Here is a 27,197-nt window from a genome sequence, read left to right on the forward strand (position 1 = left end):
TAATAATTCAGCCCCTATAAGTATGATTTTAAATATTGAAATTTAATCAAGAGAACGGTAAAATTTTAAGATATTAAGAAATTAATCCCAAAAATTTAGACATTATTATTAATATGAAATGATAACGTTTGAAATTATAGCTTAAAAGTAGAAAATCTGTCTTAATGAAGAAAATACATCATTTCTCGAACAAGAAAAATAACGCACAACGTATTTTGTTATGCTCGTTACTTAATCTTTATTGAATTTCTATGAGAGGTGAAGCAAGTACTAAACAATATTGCACATTTTCATTTTATCATTTTCATAAAATAATAAACTAACTAATAAGCTACATCAGAATTCGTCAGAAATGAAACATTTCCTTAACAAAATAACTGCTATATAACAATAAATAATATAAACTTATGACATATTATATTTGCCAAATACCCACTAACAGCACATGAATAATAAAAACAAAAACAAAACAAAAAATCATGCTGAATATCAATGTCTATAGTTAAAAAAAAAAGGTGTATATTAACTAAGATTATAAATTAAAGAATAACATTTTATTCTATTTTATCAGTGTCTATTTTAAAAAAATGTAAAGCCACTGAAATAAGAAATAGCTAGCTGATATTGACGACAAACGAAATACAAAATTAAGTTATTGTTTTTATTATTTTCGTTAAAATACAGCTTAATTATCTTAAAATACAGCTAATGTATTGTAATATATTCTACATTTTTTAAAAATGTAAAAACAATTTATCAACGCTTAATCATTTTATCGACCATTTGCCTTCCAAGTTTTATAAAAATAAACTAATACAATTGGACCGATAAACAATTTGAAATATAAAAATTAAACGATTCATCAAATTCAATTAAAATACCTCTAGAAATTAAAATTATTTATAATTTTCACAGCGCCTTGTCTGCTATTAATTAAACGACGGTAAAACGCTTATTGATTGTCACGAAGATCCAGCGATAAGATATCAGAACAAAAGAGGATAAGCACGAAAAATATTCTATTAACCTACCCATCTATGAACATAATAAATTCCTTTTTTCTCCCATTCACGTCTGACTTCTCATCACGGGACCGTAAGTGTGAGCGGATATGCTCGCACGCGTGTTTGAACTATGCGCATATTGAATGCGCTGAAGTGTGGTGTCTCAACATCTTATCGGTGAAAGAGAAGAATCGTCGTTTCGTTTTACCAGTCGACTGATTTTTCGACTACCACTAAGGCATTCCCAAACCCTCCTGTCGTCTGCATTCCAGACGCTGCTGCATTATTTAGCTTTTGAAAAATGTTTGATAAGCAATACGTCGCTTTATAACTTATGTCTTCTCAACGTTCGTAACGTATAGAGATATTTTAGAAATAGAAAAGCCGTACCTCTAATTTTCAAGCACTGTTTATATATGTGAGTGCGCGCGCACTATAAGTGGCACGTCGTATCGAGTAGACACAGTTCAGCAAGCATACCCAGCCAGGCCCAGGACACCGACATTATCAATAACCTTAAATTCTAATATATCTCATATTCATTTATATCCCTCCTGCCTTTACGTCTGTCTATAATTCGTCGATTTTTAATATAAAAATGTTTTATTCCATAAAAGCTGAAAGTCCGATGTCGATAATATACATAATATATTAATTAAATAATTAATATATTTCACATTACCGTATCGTTTCTTTAAATATATAATTGCTGATTAAATAGTTATTTTTCATTTTAGTATTATATGTCGTGCACGATAATTGTAGTAAAAACTAGGTATTTTTTATAAAATATGAATTGCATAAAAAAAAAAAGTACATAATTCTTTCAATTATGAAAAGAAAAGAAGATTCTTAATCATCGAGAATGAAAGATAAAAAAAATTAAAGGATTGCAGAAACTCTTATAACTGTCCGAATTATCTGTTATCTCATTTTTCTAAATAGACATAAGAATATTTATTCTCGAATATTCTTTGAAAAACGTTAATTATTAATTATCAATACGAGTTAAATAATATTTGAATGTGAAAATGTAATTCAAAGCATTATAATTTCATTAATAAAAAAAAATATATATCGATTGTAATACTATGAAATACTCTCTTCAAAGTAGCCGTAATTATATAAATAGTCCTAAAATAAAAATAAGCCTTCTTTGGACAACAATTTAAGTATAAAGTTAAGAATTTTAAAGGTTTTCGAAATCATTGATAATTAAAATCTAAGTATTTTTATATTAATTAAAGTAATTTTATATTAATTATTTTTATACAATCTATTTTTATTATATTAGCTGATGAATTAACGCATAATCCTTATTAATATATAATTTATAAAAGCTAATTGATTTTTAATTCGGCATCAAAATTCCATCGATCCTTCTTCATTTTATTATTAAAATAATTTACAGATACGATTTAGATATTCTATTTGTTACGACCTTGAAAAGAGGAGGCAGAGATATAGTATATTACTGCAAAATTTATTAAGCATATTCATAATTGACAATAAGAGTTAAAAAAAATTTATAAAAACAATTTTATTTGTGAATATAAATAAATAAATAACTTTAAATATAAAAAATACATTGTGTATGACCTCATAATATTTGTAATGTATTGTATTTAATGTGTGTAAGCGCGTAGTATGTGAGTGAAGGCATATATGTACGCGCTTATTTGTCTACCTTTATAATTTTCTTCGATAAAAGTTTTTCTTTTCTTAAAATTGTCGTCTCGGTTTGAATATTTTCATCATTGTATTTCAGTGCCCTTCAATATTGCTTTTAATTTAACGACAAAAAATAAATATCATTAGCTAAATAAAAACCGATATTATATTTGTATTGGTGATATTTTCTTACTTTCTGACTTTCTTCAATATTTAAATGTAATGATAATTTAACATTTAAAATATTTCGAAAATATGCGACTATTAATAATAGAAGAATTTCACATGAACGAATAAGGTGAACGAATTATATGTAAATGAAGAAAATAACCGAGTTAATTACGTTGACATTCTTTAATGAGGTTTAATAAAATAAAAAGTATTAAATTCCTATAATTAAAGACTAATAAAATTGGTGATTCTATATTCTTCGGTCGAAATAGAGCAGAATCGATATGAAACAAAGTAAAGGAAAGCAATGTAAAGAGAAGAAAAATGAAGAGTAGCACGAGTAAGTTGAAGCTAAGCGAAAACAAAGTACAAAAGAAGACTTGAAGCAATCTCCCGCGCTTCATTTACTAACTTATTTCTCCCTTCACCGCACCCTCGCCCAGCCCCCACCGCCGCCCCACAAGATCACGACTGTCTCTCTTTCGCTCGTCCCTTTCTCACCGATGGTTCATCCTGATTTGTCGCCTCATAAAATGTAAAACCTCACTTTGTACTCGCGCATGCTTTTGAATCGTGTGCATGTGCTGCTGCATACGTGTATCTGGTTTGTTTATTCGCATGTGTGTTAGGTGTTCGTCGAAGCACACCGAACGAGAATCACAGTTTCCGGTGCCTCGACGAGTGCTTTAGAAATGAGTCAACCGACTTCTCCTTCGATGGTTCTTTCCTTTGCACAAGCGAAAGCCAGTATTGCGTATGGGCGCATACGTGTCCATGTGAACATACCAATCGAGCCTAGCGTGTAAGCATGTGTTGAGAATGTCAGAGTGAATTCTTCGAAGATGACGAGCACGCGGACGTTCGAGGATCATGAAAAATTTCTCAGATGCAGAGCTCGCCCGCGCAGTTATACGACGAGTCTTTGAAACGGAGGAGATGGAGAGACGAGTGAAAAAATATTTCACTGCATTGCCGCCGAGGAGAGTGAGAATTTTACGACTATACGTGGTGCGAGGTGAAAAAGCCTTCGTTTCTTTTATTTTTAAATTTCATATTTTAATCTTGGATAAAAAAAAACGCGTCATTTTTATTTTTCATTTCAATTTTTTTTCCCCCTCTCGTTAATTAAGCACATAATGAATCTATTATAACTAAATAAACCAATTATAATCCTATTATTGCATTATATTTCATAACTTATTTTTGTTTTTGTTTTGTCGAATTATTTATAGAAACTTATCTTACATCTACACAATAATTTAATCATCAGTATTTTGCTATTAAAATAATGCCAATTATGTATTGTTTAATTATGATTTAGTCAAAATTTTTGCAAGATCCATACAAATAAATATAATGATTTTTTTTTCTTTTTTTTTTAATTAATTAAACTAAGATTATTTACGTTAATTTATATAATATATATATTCAAAAAGCATACGAGTTAATTAATTCGTTATACAACAATAATTTTTTAAATTCTTGAATTAATCATTATATCTAGCTGCTTTGTACCTTGATATCTGACTAAACTATGTTACGTTACAATTTTTATTACGAATCAGCGAATCTGACAAATTTAAATATTAATAATGTTAATATTTCGAAAGCTATAATGCAGATATAAATGAAGGAAAAAAAAAATTAAACCATATTAAACCAAGATATGTTATAGTAAATGTTAAATTGCTTTTATAATATTACTTTCATTAGCTATTGTTGTTGACTTCCCCCAACATATAATCTCATTTAAAATGCAATACAAAATTCGATATAATTTTATTAGTTTTTAACAAATAGGAATAATTTAATAGTTAATTATAAATTTTATAACTAATTTTCAGGCAAATATTTATAAGAGTTTCTTCCAACATTTACAGTATAAGATTTTTTTTTTAAATTTATTTTACAAATTTTAATTACCAAAGCTTGAAGCGTAAAACAAATGATCTTTTAAAAACTTTTAACATTGAAATGAATTTTGAAAGATCTCAAATTTTTTTTTTTGAACATTTTTATCACGATTTTTTAATCAAACATAATTAATTGCTGAATAAATAACGTCTTTCTAATGATCTTCATTAAATTTATCCTATTACTTTAATAAATATTTGCATTATAAAATTGATTATAAATTAGTATCTAATAAGCATTATTTGAACATATTAAAATATTAAATATGAAATATTAGTTCATAGCAGAATCTAATTCAGAAACTTATATAATTGCGACTTATATAATTCTTTAATAAATGTAGGAAATTTAATCACTTAATAATCTAATTATTCAATCAGCACTTATTACTTAAAATTTATAATTTTAATGCTTAAAAACTTTAACAAAAATTCCTCCAACTTAAACAACGGATGTATTTTAATATTTAAAGAATAATGAGATAATAATAAAATAACGTTTTTAATCTTTTTTACATTATGTAAACTCTTTCCAATTATTAAAGATTAATTTCCTCTGTACAGAAATATAATTGTTAACTACTTACTAAGTTTCCTCCTAGATGGATATAAAGGTTAGAAACTTGCGATTATTTTCATATTTTTTCTACAAAACTATAAAGCTAAATAATCAAATAACTAGTTAATCTATAACATACTCAATTATATCTACTCTACTAAATAAAAATATAAAAAAGTTATATAAAAAATAAAGTGACCAGATTGACTTAATTTATCGAAGAAAAGTTACGTCTAGTTAATAATGAAGCGAAACTTACTTCCTAAAAATTGAGTAATCTTCGTCACTAACCTCAATTTGTAGACAGAAAAACATTTTCTAAAATAAATATGAAAACATTCAGTAAGGATGTTAGAGAAGTCGATGATAATGATTTTTAAAATTCGTATTTTATTTTTAAAATAATATACATTCATATTTACCTCGCTGTTTCCATCGTAATAAACAAGATGTCGTCGAGTCAAGACGAACCAGCGTTGCTTATAATTAATAGGTGTAAAGCGTTTTTTATTTTGCGAACGCTTTACCATAAAACCTTGCCTCACAATGTCATTTTCTTGGGGTTCGAGTTTTCCATCCTTCCCTGCCATCCCTTGCATAAATGTCGGAGTCCAGACTGAAAATAAATTTTTTGACATAGCTTTATCTACACGGCGTATTATTACAATAAAAATTATACTTTGTGGAGTAATTGTTGACAATATCTTACGAAATAACATGAAACAGCAGTGAAATATAATTAATTACATCTCTAATTCGACCATTTACACAGTGATTGAAATATTATAAATGTATGTAAGGATTCATATTTTTTAATTTTTTTTTCGTAAAATATTCCCAGGAAATAAAATTTATATTCATTAGCAGGATTATCTGTAATTTAAATACAATTTGCATCTCTTATAAATTATTAATTTCTAATGGGCATATTAATATTTAAAGATAGCTTCTTTAAATTGCTTTTGGACGATTTTATTTTTCATACTTATTACTTTAAATTTTATATTGTACAAATTTTTGTTAAATATCCTCGAGCTTTTTTATTATTTTATTTATATTTATACATACGTGTATGTATGAGTAAGGTAAAGAATTCAAAAGTAATGCAAAAGTTAATGCTCAATAATTAATTATTAATACTGCTAGCATATAATAAATTACGTAAGTTTGAAATGTGCATTGCCGGAGGGATATAAATATAAGTCCTTTTATGTTTTTAAGATTATAAACCTTCGTAGCATTATATATATATATATATATATATATATATATATATATATATATATATATATATATATACTTTGGCTTAAAGTACGAACAAAAATATATTATATCGATATGATCTTTTAATCTTCTAATTGATCAAGTTGATTTAATTTCTTATTTTATTCCGTAACTTACAGAACGATAAATGATAATAAAAAGTTTATATTGAAAAATTAATTTTGAAAAAAAAACAAAAATGTTTAATTTTAATATTATGCAATTGTTAACATTATAAAATAATTAATTTTTTTTTTTTTTTATAATAAATTCAAAATGCAGCATTATCAAAATTAATTTAAGATTTATTTATCATCTCACTTTTAATGAATAAATTTATTCAACATATTAATAGACCCTATAGACTGTTGTTTTATATCAATTATTTGTTTAAAAATCAAAACATTTTGTATATAAAAAATCTAAAATATCCTTAGTTCGTTACAAAATTTTAATAAGTCTATTATTACTACTACGACTAACTACTTACTACTACCAACTATTATTAATTTTTTACAATTTAAATCAGGAAAATTGTTGATCATAATGATATATCACGATCCTTTATAATAATTTACATCAATTCAATAAAAATTTATTTTAAATTATAACTTTATTTGGTTAAATCTTACAAAAATAAATCACCTATCTAGTCGAACTTCCTGCAAACAAAGTCTATCTTAACTAATTATTATAATACAAAGAGTTATTTCCGGGAAATCTCAGTTTTGATGATGATAGCTTAGCTCAACGAGATGGCAAAAACAGGAAAACTATCTCTTTACTCTCTTCCTCACCTCTCTATCTCTGTGATTTACTTTCATTAAAAAAAAAAAAGAAAAAAGACGACAGTGTATAAATCATTGGTACAAAAAAGGTTCCCTTTCTCTACCGACAACTCCATTTACCAAAGTAAGTTCATGCAGCGACGATTAGAAACAGCAAGTGCGAGCCAAGGAGAAAGAATAAAATGCAACAAGTGTAGCCTTTCAATATCCAGTGCAAAACGGCTGGTCGGAGCTGTAAAATAATTCAGATCTAGCTCGTGCACCGTGGAATGGCATTTACGGAAAGTAAAAGGATTGGAAAACCGAGCCTCGTGTGCATACACATACATTATAAATACGTATAACGTATGTGCGCGCGCGTGTGCATACATATATATATATATATATATATATATATATATAATATATAGGGAGATACACCTACTATACGATGCATCCATGTAAAATGGTCGACACGCGAGAAAAGAAAAGAGAATATGAGAGAGAAAAAGACAGAAGCAGAATACTCGAAAACAATGACCAATGCCCTTGAAAAAGCCTGAATAACACACAAGCACGCATTTTTACTATGATCTGTCCATGTGAGAAAAGAACTCTCTTTTTTTTTCTTCTCACGAAATACAAGGGCGAGAATAATAAGTAAATTATAAATAAAACAAAGTACGGTGGTACATACATGGCGTAAGTGTGGTGCGGCCGTTAATACGAAAAGGAAGAAAACGGAAATGAGCGAAATTGCTATCTTTTGCGCGATGCACTTAAGTGTTATCTTTAGAATTCGTTTATAAAGTGCACGTACGCTCACGTGTTGTAAATTTAAAGAATTTTTTCTCTTCTCTTTTTCAATCGGATAAAACTATTTTAAAAGTATTATTTTGAGAGATAATACAGCCCTGACAAGTGTTTCGCGTTGTTTGTAATATACGCGATTGTAACGTATCATTACGTACGTAATTATTCTTAAAACATGCTACAATTATTTATATTGAAAAAGTTAATTTTCATTCTTTTATTATTCCGCGGATTTTAAAAAATTATGCACCAGAAAGTGGTGATGTAATTTTAATGAAAATAATAACAAAACACTTCTTAAATACGTATAAATGTTGATACGTTAAGAATTTTGCAAATGATTATAATAATAGTCCATCTCCTTAGAATGTAAGAATAAGTATTTACAATTCTCCACAAAATTTCAGTTTCGCCTTTGAAATGAAAGATGACAGTTCAAGAACATAGAAGTGCTGAGGAAGTCATTGTATAACACAACAAATTTAAACTACTTTCCCTGGAATTATATTTCACTGTGTCTCTCTATGTATATGCAGTGGCGATACCTCGAAAGACACAAAAAAAAAAAAAAAAAAAAAAAAAAAAAAAAATTTTTTAATAATACCGTGAAATCCTTAAATAAGTAAATTTATGTATAAATACTGCGTGCGCGCGCGCGTGTGTGTATGTAAACTTAGAAATCTATAAAAGTGAAAAGAAATTACCTTACCTCAATTTTTGGATCCACTCTTAACAGAAAAATGACCAATTTAATATAATTAATATTTGCTCGTGTACTTTTCGTTACATAAAAATTTATTTCATAAAATCACTTCCTGCAGTATTATTTTTACGTGTATATTTATTGGTAAAAAAAAAAAAAAAAAGCCAGGTTTCCTCCACGTTTATTAATTGTACGTTAGAAAGGTAAAAACGTTAAAAAAGAAATATTATTAATTTACATAATCTTACCTACGTGACGTTCAAAAGAGCCTTTTCCCCCCTGATACCGCCACATGGCAACTGCATTATAAATAATGAAAAAAAATCTCTTTAAATACATCGGATACTTCTTGGTTATCGGCAACGAATTCGCGGCTACATCACGCTTCTCGGGTCAACGTATTCCCTTCGCTCCAACGACTACATCACAATCATAGGTGAAGTAATTTCTATATTTTTACAAAACCGAAAAAAAAAACAAACGAAAATGTAAAGATAAAAAGAAGAGATCCCGTTATAAACTCGTGCTTGTGGAACACCTACACGAAAGTGCGAGAGACACGCACACGCGCGCGCGCGATGCGAGCCTACTCTACTCTATACGTGAATGCCGTGTAGATAGAACGTATGACCAGCCCGGCCCTAGCACTAGCCATACCTAGTGTGCGAAAAACCGAATAAAAAGTATAAGGTACAGGCTACGGTGAATGTCGCTACTTGTGATAAAACGGAGAAGAAAAAAGAAAGAAGCACGTCATAGTCCTCTGGACGAGCTCTCGGTACTACTACTCACCATGCACGAGACGAATGATTCTTCGTGAGAGGCGAATAAAGGACAAGTGCGCGCCCGGCGACAACTGCCCTTCTTCACGTGGACGTGGACATGGACGTAGACGTGTAGAAAGCTAAGGGCGAGGGCAACAGGGACAGAGACATCAACGATGAGAATGGCGACGACGACGACGACGACAAGGACGACAACGACAACGACGATGATGATGGCGTAGACGATGACGATAGCGACGGTGACAGCGACGACGACGGCAATGGTGACAACGCCGACGAAGACGACGACGACGACGGCAATGGTGACAACGCCGACGAAGACGACGACGACGACGGCAATGGTGACAACGCCGACGAAGACGACGACGACGACGGCAATGGTGACAACGCCGACGAAGACGACGACGACGACGGCAATGGTGACAACGCCGACGAAGACGACGACGACGACGGCAATGGTGACAACGCCGACGAAGACGACGACGACGACGGCAATGGTGACAACGCCGACGAAGACGACGACGACGACGGCAATGGTGACAACGCCGACGAAGACGACGACGACGACGGCAATGGTGACAACGCCGACGAAGACGACGACGACGACGGCAATGGTGACAACGCCGACGAAGACGACGACGACGACGGCAATGGTGACAACGCCGACGAAGACGACGACGACGACGGCAATGGTGACAACGCCGACGAAGACGACGACGACGACGGCAATGGTGACAACGCCGACGAAGACGACGACGACGACGGCAATGGTGACAACGCCGACGAAGACGACGACGACGACGGCAATGGTGACAACGCCGACGAAGACGACGACGAAGACGACGACGACGACGACGACGACGACGACGACGGCGGCGGCGGCGACGACGACGACGACGACGACGACGACGATAGTCGCCACGCCAACAGCATTACCGGCGCTTTAGTCGACCTGTCAGAGCAACAGCTTAAAGCGATCTCGCGTTCTCGCTGTCGCTGGACCGCTTCCATGCCCCGGCACAAAGAGAAGCCGCTCCGCGGTCCCGCGACTTTCCCTCAACGGAGGTGTCTCGGTGCGTCGTCGCCCCGCCACTCCGCCCTTCACTTATCTCGATTCTCGCTTCTCAGCTCGCGCCTTATCTTCGGCCCCTATCTCCGCTTCGGCAATTATTTTCCACCAACCCTCGGCTGGACCCTCGCTCGCACGGCTGCGGCCGCGCGCTCGCAACGCGCACACGCACGGGCCTAGAGGCGCGCGCGCCAAAAGCGGGAAACTCGTCGCCGTCGGCGCATGTCCCGTACACGCCGCCGTCGTCGCCGAGGTCGAGCCAAACCGGAGCCGCGAGAGAAGGGACGAACTGGCCTCGCGCGCTCGCCAGCCGCACAACAACGACGACGGCACGCACGCGCTGCGCGGCTTCGCAGCGGCGCACCGCGCGCGCATACGCACACGCACACATGCAGAGCCCCCCCCCCTCCCAGTCGTGGAGTGGAACAACAGAATAGAGAAAGAAGGGAGGAAGGATAAGTGGCCGCGCGCGCCTCTTTGCCTGTGTGTGTCGGCGGTTGTCGTCGTCGCCGTCGTCGTCGTCGTCGTCGCCGCCACCGCCACCGCCGCCGCCACCGCCGTCGCCGCAGCCGCAGCCGCAGCCGCCGCCGCCGCCGCCGCCGCCTCGGCCGTCGCTTAGTCGTAGTTACTCAACTCCATTTACTCGTTTTATCCCGATGAGAGGAGCGGTGTTGCACGATTTAACAACGTCACGACGTCTCTCGATGTAGTAGGCCTCCTCGTTCATATTATAGTGTTCCACGATACTTAATAATATCATGTATTCGAGCCTGCTTATTTATTTAGTCGAGCGACGCCTCGTCAATATAATGACGATAGATGAGTAGCGAGGAAAGATAGAGAGGACGAGACAATTCTTCTCACTTTGTTTACCAGTATGATTTCGTAGACTTTATTATTTCTTTAAAGTATGTTAAATTGGCTTTATGTTGGTTGCCGCTATTCCCGTACTACCAGTATTATTTAAAGATGAAGTAGCTAATTACTTGGTAATTTCCGTTTATGCACAAACACCCACACAAACACACACACACACACATATATATATATATATATATATATATGCCTGTGTGTATTACTTTTCATATTTGCCATAGATAACTTTTTATATAGGAACCAAAAAGTGTACATTTTTTCTTTCACTTTTTACTTCAAAATGTATATATATATATATATATATATATATATCACTTTTGTGAATAAATTATTGAAATTAGATTTGGCTAGAGAAAATGCGGACGAAAAACAACGATTGTACTTGGTTGTAAAGATGATCGGTGAATTTTCATTTATTATTCACTGTCAATTATCGAATCGGTATGAAATGAAGGAATAATTCATTTTTATGATTAATACAATAATATTTCAGTCGTAAAATAATGGTCGAAACATTAATTTAACAAATTTTTATTTTATTGTATTATAGAAGTAATAGATACAAATATTGTAATTTTTATTTAAAAAAAAAAAAAAAAAAAAAATTCCTGAACAAAGACACGAATCTTGGCAACACTGTTGACAATATAATAAAAGGATAAAAGAGAAGGAGTAGATAAAGTTTTTACAAAATGGCGATACAAGTATGACGTTTGTTTTTCTTTTGTCGATTTCTCTAATGTTAGAAAATTAAAAGCAGTATTTCCAAAAGGTTTATCGAAAGTAAGTTATTGCGGAGAACATATTACAGTTCTGATACTTTTAATAAATTCATGACAAAACTTGTATAATGTTATCATATTTTCATAGTATCGGCTAACCTCAAAAAACAAAGTTTTACAATAAAAATCCTTTTATTTACACATATTAAGGCTTCAATAGTTGATTATAATATCAATTTACTGCCACATTATTTGTATTTGTTAAATTTAACTATTTAATATTTTTCAAGTGAAAGATTTTCAAAATTAAATTTCATTGTAAAATAAAAATGAATACTTTATAGATAAATAATATAGTTTTTAATTTTTTTAAAAAATCTATAGACAAGATTTATTTTATAATATGAAAAAACCAGTGTTTTTGTCCAGATTTTTAGTATTAAGCACAAACAAAAATAATTATTATAGCTAAATAATAGCTAGTCTTTTACTTTTTTTAAATGACTACTTTAAAAAAAAATATATTTGAATAATTATAATTTGATTATGCCTTTCAATAAAAAATAAAATATCTTGATCTTAATTTATTGTCAAAGATGATAAGATTTCAAATTAAGAAATAATGATTTGAATAGTTTGAAAATGAAAAATAAATTTTCTTTTAGTTTTTAATATTTACAATTTAAAAGCACATTTTAATATTCATTATATATTAATTAATGAGAAGTAGATATTTTTTATATGTATTAATAATAAAATAATTTATGAAAATTCAAATGTCCTTAATAAACTATTAATGTCTTGTATTTAATTTAAATAATTCGATGCAGTTCTATACTTCAAATGATTTTCACAATATGATAATAACTCCAATTTAAAAATATAATTGATGTAACTTTGAACTGCTATATTATGTTTCTTAATTAAAATTATATTTAATTAAATTTAAGAATTGTTTTAATTAATATATAGTTTAGAAAATGTATGCATTTTTCTTATATATAATATGTTTGTATAGTTTCACGATCTTCTTTATTCAAATTGAAAATTACATTTCTGTACTTATTTGACATTCTATTACAGCATTAGCATATATTTTAATATATATTTGCATTGTAATTTAATTTTATAAAGTTTGTTTAATTTAATATTCTAATAGCCACTATATTTTCAGATTAATTTAAAATGGCGTCCTCTGATGCAATTCAAGTAAGCTCACTGCCATTACCTCCTGTTCAGTATATAAATTTGTATACCGATGAGAATGTAAGACGGAATAGAACTCCAAGGCCACCACCACCTATTCATGACAATTATTCCATGTTTGGCAACATTTTTAATGCTGATGATACAATAATTAGGCCTCTCGAGGCACAAGGAATAAAAAGATTATATCCGCAACATTTTGATAGAAGGAGAGAGCTCAAGAAGCTTAATCATTCCCTTCTAGTGAATTTTTTAGATTTGATTGATTTATTAGTGCTCTGTCCTGATAGTCCAAGGAGAGCTGAAAAGGTTATTATTTAAAAAAAAAAAATTTTCTTTTACATTTCATTAACGATTTATATAAATTGAGATTACAGTTCCAAGTATAAATTGTTTTATATAGAAATGTTTACAATATTGCTTATACTCCTTTATAATGTAACATGCCTGATTATTTAGTTAATATTTGTTTGTTTACCTTAGGTCGAAGATTTAAGTTTATTATTTATTCATATACACCACTTATTAAATGAATTTAGACCACATCAAGCACGTGAAACACTCAGAGTAATGATGGAATTACAACGAAGACAACGAACTGAAACTGCACTTCGATTTCAAAAACATTTAGAGAAGGTTCGATTTTTTATTTTTAAATTATCAGACGTTTTAAATGAAAAACATCATACAGTTAATTTTTGAACTATAAATATTTTAAATTAATGAAAAACATATACATAAAATGAAAATAAAAAATAATAATAAATAAAATAATATATTTATAGATACAAATATTGAATTGTTATAAAATGACAATCTAAAAGTGTACTATTTACATTGACAAAAATTTATTTTAGGTTCAAGAAATCTTGCAAAATGCATTACAAATGTTGCCAGATACCTCGGATTTAGATTCTAAACTATCTATTAATATCGAAGGTATGGAAATAGACAGTGATTTAAGTGCAGAACAACATGCTGTTGATCCATGTAGTCAGAGTGATCGTATAATGTGCAAAGTTATCGATGACATGTTGTTATCGAATGGCTTATACTAAAGACTGATTTATTTAAGTATTTATTGTAATTTTACTTTTAAGATATTGAATTAAGAATGAGTATATTTTTGATGTCTATAAAATAGTAATACAATATGTCCATTAAAAAACTGTTTATTACCATAATAAGGGTATATCTACAAACTTACAGAAGTAGCATAACATTTTGAAATTCGATGTGACTAATGGAGAGGAAGGAAAAAGGGTTTTGAGAAAAACCATGAAGACTCACCTTAGCGATGATTATTGTGAATGCTCTATATTAGAAACAATTTGTATAATTTCTCTGCTCTAGGTTAATCTGAAATAGAATAAGACTAACATATGTTCCATCACGGCTCTGGAATAACTGATTAAATAGTTTTAATATTTACTGATTGGTTGAAATCTGAAAAAAAATCTAATATTATGCCCTTCTTTGAAAAGTTCCTCATCATTGTGGTATATACAGAAACTGCATCTAGAAAAAAATAATATTAAAATACAAACTATTTGCAACCAAAGAAATAACTAACCAAGTTAAATTTTATTATAATTATAAAAATCTTGAAAATAATTTAATTTCTTAAAAATAAGTATTTTATCAGGCTGTTCATTTCTTTGATCTTAAACATTTTAGTTTTAATATTTAAACAAAACTGCCATAAAAGTATTCAAACTGCATTACAGTACTGCATCTGTTAACACACTATTATTATATAAATTAAGAATTGAGGAGGTGTTTAAAGATTTTAGAGATAGGACAGGAATTTGGAGAAATACTACACATTTACAAGTGCCACAAGAAATTTTCGCTTGAATCGCTTGATTTAGAACAGAACATGCGATAATTTCATTTCTCCTATCTCATTCTTCTTCTTTTTTTTTTTTAGCTTTGATAGGATGCATACTGAATTTTAAATATAAATTTTGTTTTCTAATTCGGAGCATTTTTTCATTAAATTTTACACAAAGAATGAGTGACTCCTTTCACGCTTTCGCCGCGCGTTTTTCGAAAATTATAAAAATAAAGCATCTTGCAGTCAATCATTCAATTCTTAATAAATCTCGCAAAAAGTACGTGATACACCTGACTGTACTCTTTAAAATAACTTGCAACGTTTTTGTCTCACTAGACACAATGGAAAAGTCGATTATGTACTTAAAAGTAGATCACCTTTGTGACAGTAGTTTGCGAAATATATGACTACCATTGCTTATTTCACGCGAAGGCTAACTGATTAAAAATACAATTTCAAGTCCGAAACTTAAATAAACGTCACATAAGCCTTAATGATGATCGTTTATCAGTACAAATTCATTTTGAATATTCTATTATCTTCTTTTCTCATTATAAAAAAATGTTTATCTCCATCTCGTTAAAATTCAGCTCCGATGAAAAGTTGATATCTGTTTTGGTTAAAAACCCAAGATTTTTATTTAAATAAACTAGTATATATTTTTTCTCCAACTACTGCGTCCACGCGGTCTAAAACCACCTCGACCGCCAATTTTATTGTATCGATTTTGAAATCGTCCTCGGTTACCTATAAAAAAAAAAAAAAAAAAAAAAAAACCACTTACATTATTAATTATTTAGATTTAAAACGCACAACAATCTTATAAAATTAAAATTAAATAATATATATTTAAATAATCGCTAACTCCTATTAATGATACTTATAATTATTTAAATTATGTAACGCATATAGATAAATAATTACCATAATTTGATGAAATATTTGAACTATATTTTCCACTTGGAGGAGTATAGAGTTGTTTATTATTTTTTGAAATGTCTTCTTTCATTCGTTTATTTGAACTGTGTGTAGTGGCATTTCCATTACCAAAAGTGATAGGTGTATGTCGTTTTTGTCCTGTTGAAACTTTTTCATCCTATATGAAATAAAAGTTTGAAATTAATTTTATTACAATACATCTTGCATATAGGCAGCTAAACAAATATAATTTTTTGTACTACAACATTACAATTTTACATTAACATTTAAATATATACATTCATTATCTAACTTCTAGATATAATTTTAATAATTAAAATTCAATAACAGTTTTAATTTCTTGATTAAAAATTTTAATTATTAAATCATTTTATTCATATCATATGTAAAAAATTTCCATCTTAATCGTCATATAATATAAACAATTTTATACCAAGAATAAGAATGATTTTATTAAAGTCATATAATTAACAGTTATATAAGTACGATTAATTAAAATCATACAATTAAGTACAATTAACAATTTTGTTCAAATTAACATATATCATTAAAATTACGAAAAAATTTGTTTTTTTCATTAAATCTAAAATTAAAATATAGAATATTTAGAAACTATAAAAAAAAAGAATTAGAATAATATTTTAAATATTAGAATATAAAATTAATAACAATGATTGTATTATTTAAAAAATGCATAAAAAAGAACATGTGAAACGTAGGATTTATTATTATACCTTCTTTTGTTTTGTAATAATTGTTTTCCACGAAAGGTGAATAATGCTCTTGAAACTTGGCGGAGAATGAAATAAATCTTTAATAAGCGTATTAATATTATTTGTTGTTTTTAAAGCTATAACTTTTAATTGATTCTCTTCTGTTTTGAGTTCTTCTTCACTTTTGCCATTAATAGCTTCTCGTAATTTTTTTATATATCCTTGAATTCCACGTGCAAAGTATTGTAGTCGTAATCTGAATTCTTTTAGCTGTTCCGCATCTTTTATTAAAAACTCTGGCGTTTGTTTACATAATTTATGAAAAGCAAAAATTAAACATTCTACATGACTAAACTGAAGTTTCGGTACTTCAGTAACTTCTGTGTCCGGAGGAAGTGGCATAAATGTCTATAATAATAATAAATATCTCAATTTACATATTCTTAATCTATGTTTAGTATTATTTTATGTGCAATAATTATTAACTTACAATCAAAGCATTATACAACTGTTGAACTTTCTCTTCTGGCTTTTCTATTTTACCACAATATTCTGCTAATTCAGCGAGCAATTTAAGAAGTTCTAATTGTACATCTCTTCCATCCGGTGAAGTTATTAGAGATAAATGTGGTAAGACTTGCATTGAAATATATGAAACAAACTTTGAAGAATTTGCTTGAGACTGCAAAAGATAAATAGTACATTAATTAAAAATCAAAATAAATTTAATTATGCACTCTACTTACGCTGAAGAATGGAAGAGCATGTTTAATACATTGAATAAGCCTACTGCATTGTTCTAAATTTGTATATTTAAATGGCACAGAAAGTTCCGCTTGTTCGATTGCTATATCTACTAATTCTTGTTGTCCATGAACTGTCGATCCAAGTCTAGTCCAAGCAAGTATTTCCATAATACTATGAAATTCATCCGCTGTAACATCCTGCATACAAATTTTATATATTGCTTTTGAAAATACTTTCAAACAGAATATTTAAAAAGCAATTAATGTTTACCTGTAAAACTTTTTTGCATTCTGTTATTAGTACATCTTCTGGTTCTTTGGTTATAGTATCTCGACCTAAAGTTTTTAGTTTATTAGCTAAAAATTTGATACAACGCTCCCTTATACCATCGTCCCCATTAAGAATCTGAACAAAGAAACCGCTTATAGCTCCTAAAATTGTATAAATTGAATATCTTAGTATGTATATATTAAAAAAAATTTTTTTTTTTAACACGAATAAACGGAAGACAAACCTTTAGGGTCATTTTTAATTAATGTCATAATACTGTTATGAACAACATCTAATTCTGAAGAATCTTGAGCTAGTAAAAGTTGTGCTAATATATCAGCTATTCTTGCTGTATGCTCCTTACTATCTTTGCATAAAGTTGGTAAATCTTTTATTGCTTGCTTACGTATCTAGAGAATAAGAAAATAATAATAATAATTGTTAGTAATCATTCGACTAAACAATGCATTGAATTTTTCTAGAATTTTCTTCACTAATTAATATTAACATTGTCACCAATTATTATTAATAGAAGGTATAAAGTACAAACTTATAACATACTTCCAAACTAGTTTTACAATGATATGTCGACAATTATATTAAACAATTATATCATATAAAAGAAATTCTGATCTTTTCATTAAAATGAATAATACTGTTATGTGAAAAAATCTACTATCTCAGAAGTAAATTATTTAAAGAAAGTTTCTTTTAAATTAATTTTATTTCAATAAAAAGCTAATCCAATAATATATATACATAATTTATATAAATACACATTATAAACTTACAGACATATCTTCATCTTCGCAAAGATCTAAATGTGCATCTATAGCCTTATCTGCTAATTTGGGAAAGTGCTTGAAAAATCTAGCAATGAATTGAGAGGCTAATCTTTTTTCCTTTGGACTACCTTTAACAGCTTTTAAAATTTCTAGATACTCCTGCTCATGCTGAAATAAGTATTAATTGATTGATTGATATATATATATATATATATATATATATATATATATATACACATGTAGATTATATAATTTAAATATAATATAAATATTAATATGTATTTAACAACTGATTCGATGATTACGTAATATAAATATTGATAAATTAATCAACCTTACTAATTCAACTTTGTATCATTAAAGTAGAATAAAAAATTATATCGTTATTTTTTAAGTACTGCGTTAATATTTTATAGAAATTTTTAACAACTATCCACTTACGTATATACATGGGGGGCAAGCACTATCATAAATATACAAAAGATATCGTTCGGAGCAAATTTTAATTGTATTTACGCTACTACTTCCTATTAATTAATTTCATTTATATACTTATATTTTAATTTTATTCTTAACTATAAATTATTCAAATTTTAATAATTATAAGCATTTGCTTATTAGAATAATTGATTCATATTACACATATGTAATAGGAATAATTTAGATTCAAGTTATATTTGGACATTGTGAGCAAAAGCATACATTATAAAATGAATATCTCAAGCCATTTTTGTCGAATATATCAATTTAAAAATAGTCTATTACCACCACGTATTATCCTTAATCGCGCAAATAATCATTTTCAACAATAAAATAGGATATATTTTTATTTGTTATATAAATTAGAATAAAAAAAAAAAAAAAATTTAAGGTTATAAATCGAAAGGATATAAATGTTGGCTGAGACGGAACAACAACAAGACTTATAATATTCGATCGAATGCGATTAAATGGTTAGCTAAATAATCCCAATCGTACGCGGTGTATGAAAATTTACAATCCATCAATTACAAGCGCAACGCGATACATTTAATAAGTTAAAATTATTTCATGCCCAATTAGAGTCTCGGGCCGCTGTAATGCATAATTCTCTGCCTAATCAAATATAGTATTCGGGCATTCATTGCTCAACGGACTCACATAGGCGAAGTAGTGCTCGCGCGCGCGTATCGTATCGTAACGGATACGTAAATAAATGTAACCCCAACCGAGTCGACGAATTCGCGATGAACGAAGCGGAGAGGGAAAAGTTGCATCTTTCGTTCGTACATAATCCCAATTGCTCCTAATTAAAAGTGACCTTACCTCCGACAGCTTGTCTTTAGCGTCAGCGAGTACACCAAAATTTTTGTACAACTTCTCGATACTATCCGTACTCATTTTCACGGCAACTCAATAACGTTTCAACTTTCAGGATGACAACGAGCACGAGGACGAGAACGGAATCGCATAAATACCAATCGCGCGATAAGTGATAACGATATTTAATCTAAACGTACGATAAATATATGAAGTGATAAACCGGCTTGCACGCACAACCACGCTGAAACTTAACTAACGAAAGATGGCCGGAAAGGTACCAGCCGCCAGCATACGACTCCCTCCTCCGGAGCCGTGCATAGGCTTCCTACGCTTTACTGTCAGTCAATGCGTTGCCAACCTTTCGCTTTCATTTCTCTATTCTCTATAGGAGAAAATGCCGATAGGTCTTGCTTTTACGTAGATACGACGTAACGACCGACCAGCATTTATTATTCACTCCGCGCTATCAGTTTGTTGCACAATATACATTGTCAACGGATAATGGTAACGCTCGCCCTTACGAGACGTTTATTCATTTCCTTGTCGAGTTATGCTGCAGTGCATTTAAATTCACGGTTAGGGGCGCTATTTTAATCGCTTTTGTTTTAATCACTTGTTGTCGCACTGCCGCTTGCCATAATTATCCTTAAGCGTTAGGATAATTTTGGTAAATTAAGCAACCGATAGTGCTCGCCTACGTGATCACGCTGATCGTACGGCGGATTTTCTAAACCCTTAGCTTGTTTTTTTTTTTTTTTTTTTATTTTATTTTTATTATTATTTTTATAAAGGTTTTAAAAAGCTATTGCGTAATCATCGGATAATTATAATCCTAACTCTGGGGTAGAGATCGAGTGGCGGATTTATTAATAAGAACTAAATCATCGATCGGTGGTATTAATCACCCGGCAATTTGAATATTCCGCCGACGAGAATTTTTCGTTAGATTGGCTGTACTTGGAAGGAGTGAAGGAGTCGTCGGTATAATCCAATGATGCCAAAAGGGACCAATGAGAAAGGATTGACATTAATTTGTAGCCATGGTTCCCGTTCCGCGAATTGGACAATAAAAATTAAAATGGAGCCGATTTAGCGTGGAGTTTATAAATATTTGACGCGAGGCTAATGAGCGAACGAGAATTGGAGAGGCCAAGCGGAAATAAGTCGATTGATAAGGGCAAGGCTCGCGTAATGCGTAATGAGCCAGCGGCCAACCGGAAGTGACACATGTAAACAAGCCGTTTGACGGGAGCCATTTGGTGAAACGGAAGTGATGAGTTAGAAGGAAGTGGAAAGTATCTGAATTTATCGGGGACAGCCTCGAGTCCGTCCAAAGTTCCAGCAATAAGTTGAGTAAGCACGCCTTCCTGCCGGGTCGGTCTCCATTGCGCCATTTTGTTTGTTTCTTCGGAAAAGCGAGCGAGTGGCGCAGCTTTGGGTAGGAAAATTTTTTCAAAACCGCTTTACCATCGCGAGACGAGGAGCGACGGTTACGTTGGAGTTACGTTATTCTTGAGGCGATTAAACGTAATTGAGCGTTAAGGCATCCATAATGTCTCATAGTGGCGGAGGAGGTAGAAACGAATGCAGAATTTATGTCGGAAATTTGCCGCCCGATATTCGCACCAAAGACATCCAAGACTTATTCTATAAGTTTGGCAAAGTTACGTTTGTCGATCTAAAGAATCGTAGGGGTCCGCCTTTTGCATTTGTCGAATTCGATGATCCTAGGTTTGTTCTATTTTAATAATCCCTTATTAAATTATAATTTGATAATTAATCATTCATGCTAATAATAGTACACGTTTAAATTTTAATTATGCAAATTGCCTCGAACGTAAGGCCGATAACACAAGCAAGTAAGAAGTAAAGTGTTTTGAAATGATGAAATTACGTTTATTACTGTTTGTAATGTATCATATATTCATGACTCTGGTTAGAAAATAAAATTGAAAACGCAAAATTTATTATCATCGTTAATTTCTATTCATACTTATTTAATCCTACTGATCATTGTCGTTATTAACATTTTGTTTATTTTCAACTAAAATATTCTAACCAGGGTAATGGTCATTTCTGCAAAACTGTATATATTTGTTGTGTCGATGTAGAGATGCAGAAGATGCCGTTCACGCGAGAGATGGGTATGATTATGACGGATACAGATTAAGAGTTGAATTTCCTCGCGGTGGCGGACCAAGTAGTAATTTCCGTGGCGGCAGGGGAGCGGGTGACAGCAGCAGAGGAAGAGGCGACATGGGTAATTCGAGAGGTAGAGGACCTCCTGCTAGAAGATCCCAATACAGAGTACTGGTTACGGGTTTACCACCTTCTGGCAGTTGGCAAGATTTGAAGGATCATATGAGGGAGGCCGGAGATGTCTGCTTCGCGGATGTCTATAAGGATGGAACTGGCGTCGTTGAGTTCCTGCGTTACGAAGATATGAAGTACGCTGTTAAAAAGCTTGATGACTCGCGATTTAGATCTCACGAGGTAAGTACTTCAGAGTTCGGGACTGTATGTAACAAGGCATTTTAACTCGTAGGATATTTGTTTGGATTTTTCTTCTTCTTTTTTGTCTGTATTTTTGTTTTATTTGTTTTATTTGGTTGTATTTCAGGGCGAGGTAGCTTATATAAGAGTAAAAGAAGATCATAGTGGAAGTGGTGATAGAAGTCGTAGCGAAGATAGAGATAGAGGACATAGTCGTTCAAGAAGCTATAGTCCACGTCGCAGAGGCTCACCAAGATATTCCCCATTGCGTAGAAATTATTCGCGGTCCAGGTCACGTTCCAGGTCTCGTTCGTATGACTAGAGTGTACGTATAGTAAATACTATGCTCTATGATAAGAATGATAAAGCATATTTGTGCTACTACGATGTGTTTAATTTAAGATAAAATTTTACTATTTGAAAAACTTTAATATTGAGGCATAAGTTAGGTGAATTGTTTCAATTTTTTTCATGGAGCTTCTAAATCATTCAAATGTTAACCAAACTAATTCGCTAATTTATAGTAGTTAATTGTGGTACATTGACTTGTTTGTACCAATAATATCAGCACTACAGATTGTCGATGTATTTTTTCTTTTTTTTCTTTATTGATATTATTTTCTTTTATTTTATTTTTTTTTTATTTTTATTTGTTTTTTTTTGTTTTTTTTTTGTTTTTTTTTTTTTTATTTATTTAATGAGTCACTTGTGCGCTGAATAATAAAATAATACAAATTATTTTGTATTTTTATGTGTTGTAATGATGCATTCCTTTGCACTTAAAAATTAACTCTTTTTTACATAAATTAATCTATCCATTAAGATTATCGCTCTAAATTATTTTTAAACATATAATTAATTTATATGTAAATTTGAATTTATTGATTTACTCATAAATGTATATTTCTTAATCGTATATGAATGTATTGATTAGTAAATCAACATCACAACGAAAAAAAGTGACAAATAGGGAGATACCACAAGCTTATATGACTTATGTATTTTTATTTTCAAAGCTATGATGTAATAAGATTATTTGTTCCATCTGCTTTATCTCCCTTTGTGCATTGTTACAAAAAGAAAAAAAGAAAAACGATAGGCTTAGCATTAAGATCAGAAAATTATTGAACAAACTGAATAATGACTAGTGTCATATATCCAAAGGAAATTACATCACAAAAATGACGCCTTTCTACAGAATTATGTTCTTACTGTTAATGAGTTTTTAAACTTTTTGCTTAAAAATAAATATTTTTTTATGAAAAAACTTGAAATGAATGAATTACTAATGTACTTGAAATAATTCGAGGAATGTAGAAGTGTTATTTTGTTAAATATACAAAAAGTTAAATTATTTTATTTATAATTAAATTTATTATCAATATCATTCTGATTTCAGTTAAAAACTATGATTTATTAAGTTTTAAATTACTAATTTTAGCAATTTTCATATCCCTGTAAGCAATGAGAGGTATTTATTTGGTAGAGAAGAAAGCTCCTTTCAATTCTTAGACTTTAATTATTGAATAATAATCAGTGTTTATTGTAATAAAATTGAAACTAATGTGTTTTTTCTTCTTTTGTATATTGGATTGGATTATAACACAATGAATGAAAAACCTGAACCTACACATGATGGTCTTGCTTCTTGGATGGATTATGCGCACGCGACGCGTTACTTTGGACGGATTTCGCGCGGAGAGCATAAGAATTTTCGGGAAAGGATCGCGAAAATAGAATAAAAAGCGAGGGAAAAAGGATTTTGTCGCGAAGAGGATTTTAAAAGGATCGGATTCAGGATTTCGAAGTCGCTTTTCAATGGATGGCACTTTTTAAATTTAAAAGGAACTCTTTGCGATTAGAAATGATCATAGCACCATTCCCAAGTTTTGTAGCGAATCAGTTAATAATGGAGTTGCACACGTCTTCGTAATATCTGGAGATATCCGAACTTTTTATATTTTATTACGTTTTAGTTTTTCTTTCAATTTTACAAAGACTTGTGATATGGAGACTTTAAATTTTAATTATAATATTGAAGCAGTGAAAATTCATGTTCAAAGGACTCATTGAAGAGGAAATTAGATGTGTGCAATTTATCCTACAAAGTCTTGGGAATTTGTGTTTTATTATGGTTTGTGTAACTTGAGCATTTGAGGATAAACGTAAGACATTTACCGGGTCGTGGACTAATACAAGAGGATTTCATCATAGATCTTGTCAATGATGCAATGCCTTCTTTACGATCTTTAAATGGAAAGGATTTTCAAGTCTAATTCGGAATAGAGTACCAAACTTGGATTTCTATCGGAGCTTGTCATAGGATACTCCTCGCGGGAATGATTTGGATCTTGCATTTAAAAACAAAAAAAAAATACAAAAAATAATAATAATAATAATAATATTATGGATTCACTTGAAAAACAAGAGGAGATGAGGATTTCGATTCCTTGAGTTAAACATTTTGAATAAATTCAGAGGAAATTATTAATGGATTGTATAGGATTGGTTGCTTCATCAATCGATGGATACTTTTGAAGATTTACCGGAGGATCTATAATCCATTTGCGTCAAAGGTATTTGTATGTCGGTTTTGTTAATCGAGATACCTCATCTTCTACAGTTTTGCATGCAATTGCTTTAATGTTCTTCCTTGAACTTAAAAAACTATTTACTACTTTATCTCTTTCTTGACCTTCCTTCGCATTGTTAGTGGATATTCGTACTTATTAGCAATTTTTTAACGATCTCATGAAATATTCTTTATTTGACAAATTATCACATTACACATAAATGTTTGTTACGCGTCGTAAATTATTTTCAGGGCTTCAGTAAGTAGTTTGTAGTTCATTATTGCGGTTTCAGAGAGAACGTTTTACGTGGTGAAGGCATTATTGTGTTTATTAGTAACATTTTTTCCTGTTTTTTATACATTTGTTTACAAACGATTTAAACGATTTTAGTGTATTTAATTGATAATTTAACTTTTAGGTTTAAACTCTTTATTTCTAATGGATTTCAATGTTTATTTTAGATTTAGAACGAAACATTCATTTCATATCATCGTTTTGCTTAATAGTTTTACAAAAATTTTGCATGATTAAGTAAATTGAAATCCTCGGTTAATGACTCGACTAATACAATAAAAGCATTCTAAATATTATATAATATACACAAAATTCCTACCTTAATAAATCATATATTATTTTTTTAATTCGCTTTTTATAAAAAGAAACTTTATTCGCTCGTAGATAGCTTATTTACTCCCACAATGGCATAACAAATTAGCTCAACTTATCGCATGAAGTATAAGTAAAAACCTTATACATATAAAATAAAAATACTATCCTCACTTTTGTACGACCACACTAGTGGCTTGTAACTACCTCTAATGAAAAAGACTATATTTTATCTTTTACTTGCCAATGTACACAATTACATATTCACTAGCATATATACATAATCTCTACATGTGCATATGTTAATAAACTTTCGTATGCACGTATTGTACAAAATGTTTCAAGATACGTATTTTTACATCCATGTTCTCTAATAGCATTAAAAACAAACAATAATAATAATAATTATTATTAACAAATAAATCATAGATAAATGGTCGGTAAATAAATATTTATAAATTTATAAAATAATGCATGATTTCCTTACAATGCTGTGTCATCGTGGTAAAAAACAATTTGTTCCAATAAACAATAATTTAAAACATTTGGAAAAGGCCGATGCAATATCGCAATATTTTTTGGTGACGATAAAGCAGATTTGTTGTGCTGAATTCACATCTTAATACGATTTCGTCTATTGGTGAGAATAAAAATTCAAGATCGGATTACGAATTGGCGAAATGTTTAAATGTATTTTATGTATCTTTAATATATGTGTAAGTATTTTTTGACAATAAAAAAGTAATTCAAGAACAGTTATTGTGTGTTATTGTTAATATTGTTTAAGAAATTTCATTCACAATTTATTTAGCTTTTATTCACTTCTATCATTATGATGAAATTAATCTACAAAATCTAATGTTAATCCTTAAATGGCATACATTTTATTTTATATAATCAATTTGACGGTATTTTATTAATATAAATTATAAAGCTAATAAGCGCAAATAAATGATCATTAATAAGCTAATAACGTAGTAAAAAATATGTATTAATTGTTATAATTTTTAGCAATTATCAATGTATTTGCACGAGACTAAATTTGTTACTGTAAATTAATGGATCAGAATTGAAAAGTATAAGCATCAATTATTAGAGTAGGAAAAATTATTTTACGGAATAGTATATATCAAAGAATAAAATAGATTTTTGGTTTTATATCAACTTTAATGTGAAGATTAATTAATAATCAATAATTGTTTTCAATATTTTTCATATTTTTAAAATACTATAATCCTTAGAGCTCTGCCTTCTACAATTTTTTAAAGATTTTGTCGTCTAAAGCAATTATAAAAGCGCTCATCATTAAAAACACTAAAAACTGTTACTTTATAATGCATATTAATTGTATTTTATTATTATAGCATTTATAATAAAGAAAAGATTATACTGTAGATTATTGTATAAATT

The 27,197-nt window shown here is 30.6% G+C and overlaps 5 protein-coding genes across 6 annotated transcripts in view; 3 read left to right on the forward strand and 2 right to left on the reverse strand.

The window, feature by feature from the left end:
- Btk29A (tyrosine-protein kinase Btk29A) overlaps positions 1–9,309 on the reverse strand; it is a 130,265-nt gene extending 120,956 nt beyond the window's left edge. The window contains exons 1-3 of the mRNA XM_011500059.1: positions 9,113–9,309; positions 5,741–5,934; positions 5,610–5,636 (exon numbers count right to left, since the gene is read on the reverse strand). Coding sequence (XP_011498361.1) covers positions 5,610–5,636; positions 5,741–5,934; positions 9,113–9,203 — 312 coding nt within the window. The 5' untranslated portion in view covers positions 9,204–9,309. The remainder of the gene's footprint in view (positions 1–5,609; positions 5,637–5,740; positions 5,935–9,112) is intronic.
- Positions 9,310–9,670: 361 nt separating this feature from the next.
- On the forward strand, positions 9,671–13,495 carry LOC105362727 (aspartate and glycine-rich protein-like). Its single transcript, XM_011500214.1, has 3 exons — positions 9,671–9,752; positions 9,871–10,458; positions 13,491–13,495. The coding sequence occupies exons 1-3, from the start codon at positions 9,671–9,673 to the stop codon at positions 13,493–13,495; spliced, it is 675 nt and encodes a 224-aa protein (XP_011498516.1).
- On the forward strand, positions 12,289–14,953 carry MED7 (mediator complex subunit 7). The gene is made up of 4 exons (XM_011500061.1): positions 12,289–12,377; positions 13,491–13,831; positions 14,006–14,158; positions 14,380–14,953. Exons 2-4 carry the CDS (start codon positions 13,502–13,504, stop codon positions 14,578–14,580), a joined length of 684 nt encoding a protein of 227 aa, XP_011498363.1. The 5' UTR covers positions 12,289–12,377; positions 13,491–13,501; the 3' UTR covers positions 14,581–14,953.
- cass (apoptosis inhibitor cassowary) lies at positions 14,679–20,421 on the reverse strand. Of its 2 annotated transcripts, XR_912897.1 has the most exons (10): positions 20,119–20,421; positions 18,820–18,981; positions 18,273–18,438; positions 18,029–18,189; positions 17,758–17,955; positions 17,502–17,693; positions 17,033–17,419; positions 16,284–16,455; positions 15,737–16,106; positions 14,679–15,040 (listed from the first exon to the last, which is right to left on the reverse strand). XR_912897.1 is itself a non-coding variant. In XM_011500060.1 (9 exons), exons 1-9 carry the CDS (start codon positions 20,191–20,193, stop codon positions 16,009–16,011), a joined length of 1,611 nt encoding a protein of 536 aa, XP_011498362.1. In that variant the 5' UTR covers positions 20,194–20,421; the 3' UTR covers positions 15,470–16,008. The 2 variants fall into 2 exon arrangements, 1 of the variants encoding a protein (XP_011498362.1); XM_011500060.1 differs by lacking the exon at positions 14,679–15,040 and having other exon boundaries at positions 15,470–16,106.
- Positions 20,422–21,225: 804 nt separating this feature from the next.
- Positions 21,226–23,240, forward strand: SF2 (splicing factor 2). The gene is made up of 3 exons (XM_011500062.1): positions 21,226–21,846; positions 22,227–22,608; positions 22,736–23,240. Exons 1-3 carry the CDS (start codon positions 21,668–21,670, stop codon positions 22,928–22,930), a joined length of 756 nt encoding a protein of 251 aa, XP_011498364.1. The 5' UTR covers positions 21,226–21,667; the 3' UTR covers positions 22,931–23,240.
- The last annotated feature ends 3,957 nt before the right edge of the window (positions 23,241–27,197 follow it).

The sequence above is a fragment of the Ceratosolen solmsi genome, unplaced genomic scaffold (genome assembly GCF_000503995.2).
Source record: "Ceratosolen solmsi marchali unplaced genomic scaffold, CerSol_1.0 scaffold41, whole genome shotgun sequence".
Lineage (NCBI taxonomy): Eukaryota > Metazoa > Arthropoda > Insecta > Hymenoptera > Agaonidae > Ceratosolen > Ceratosolen solmsi.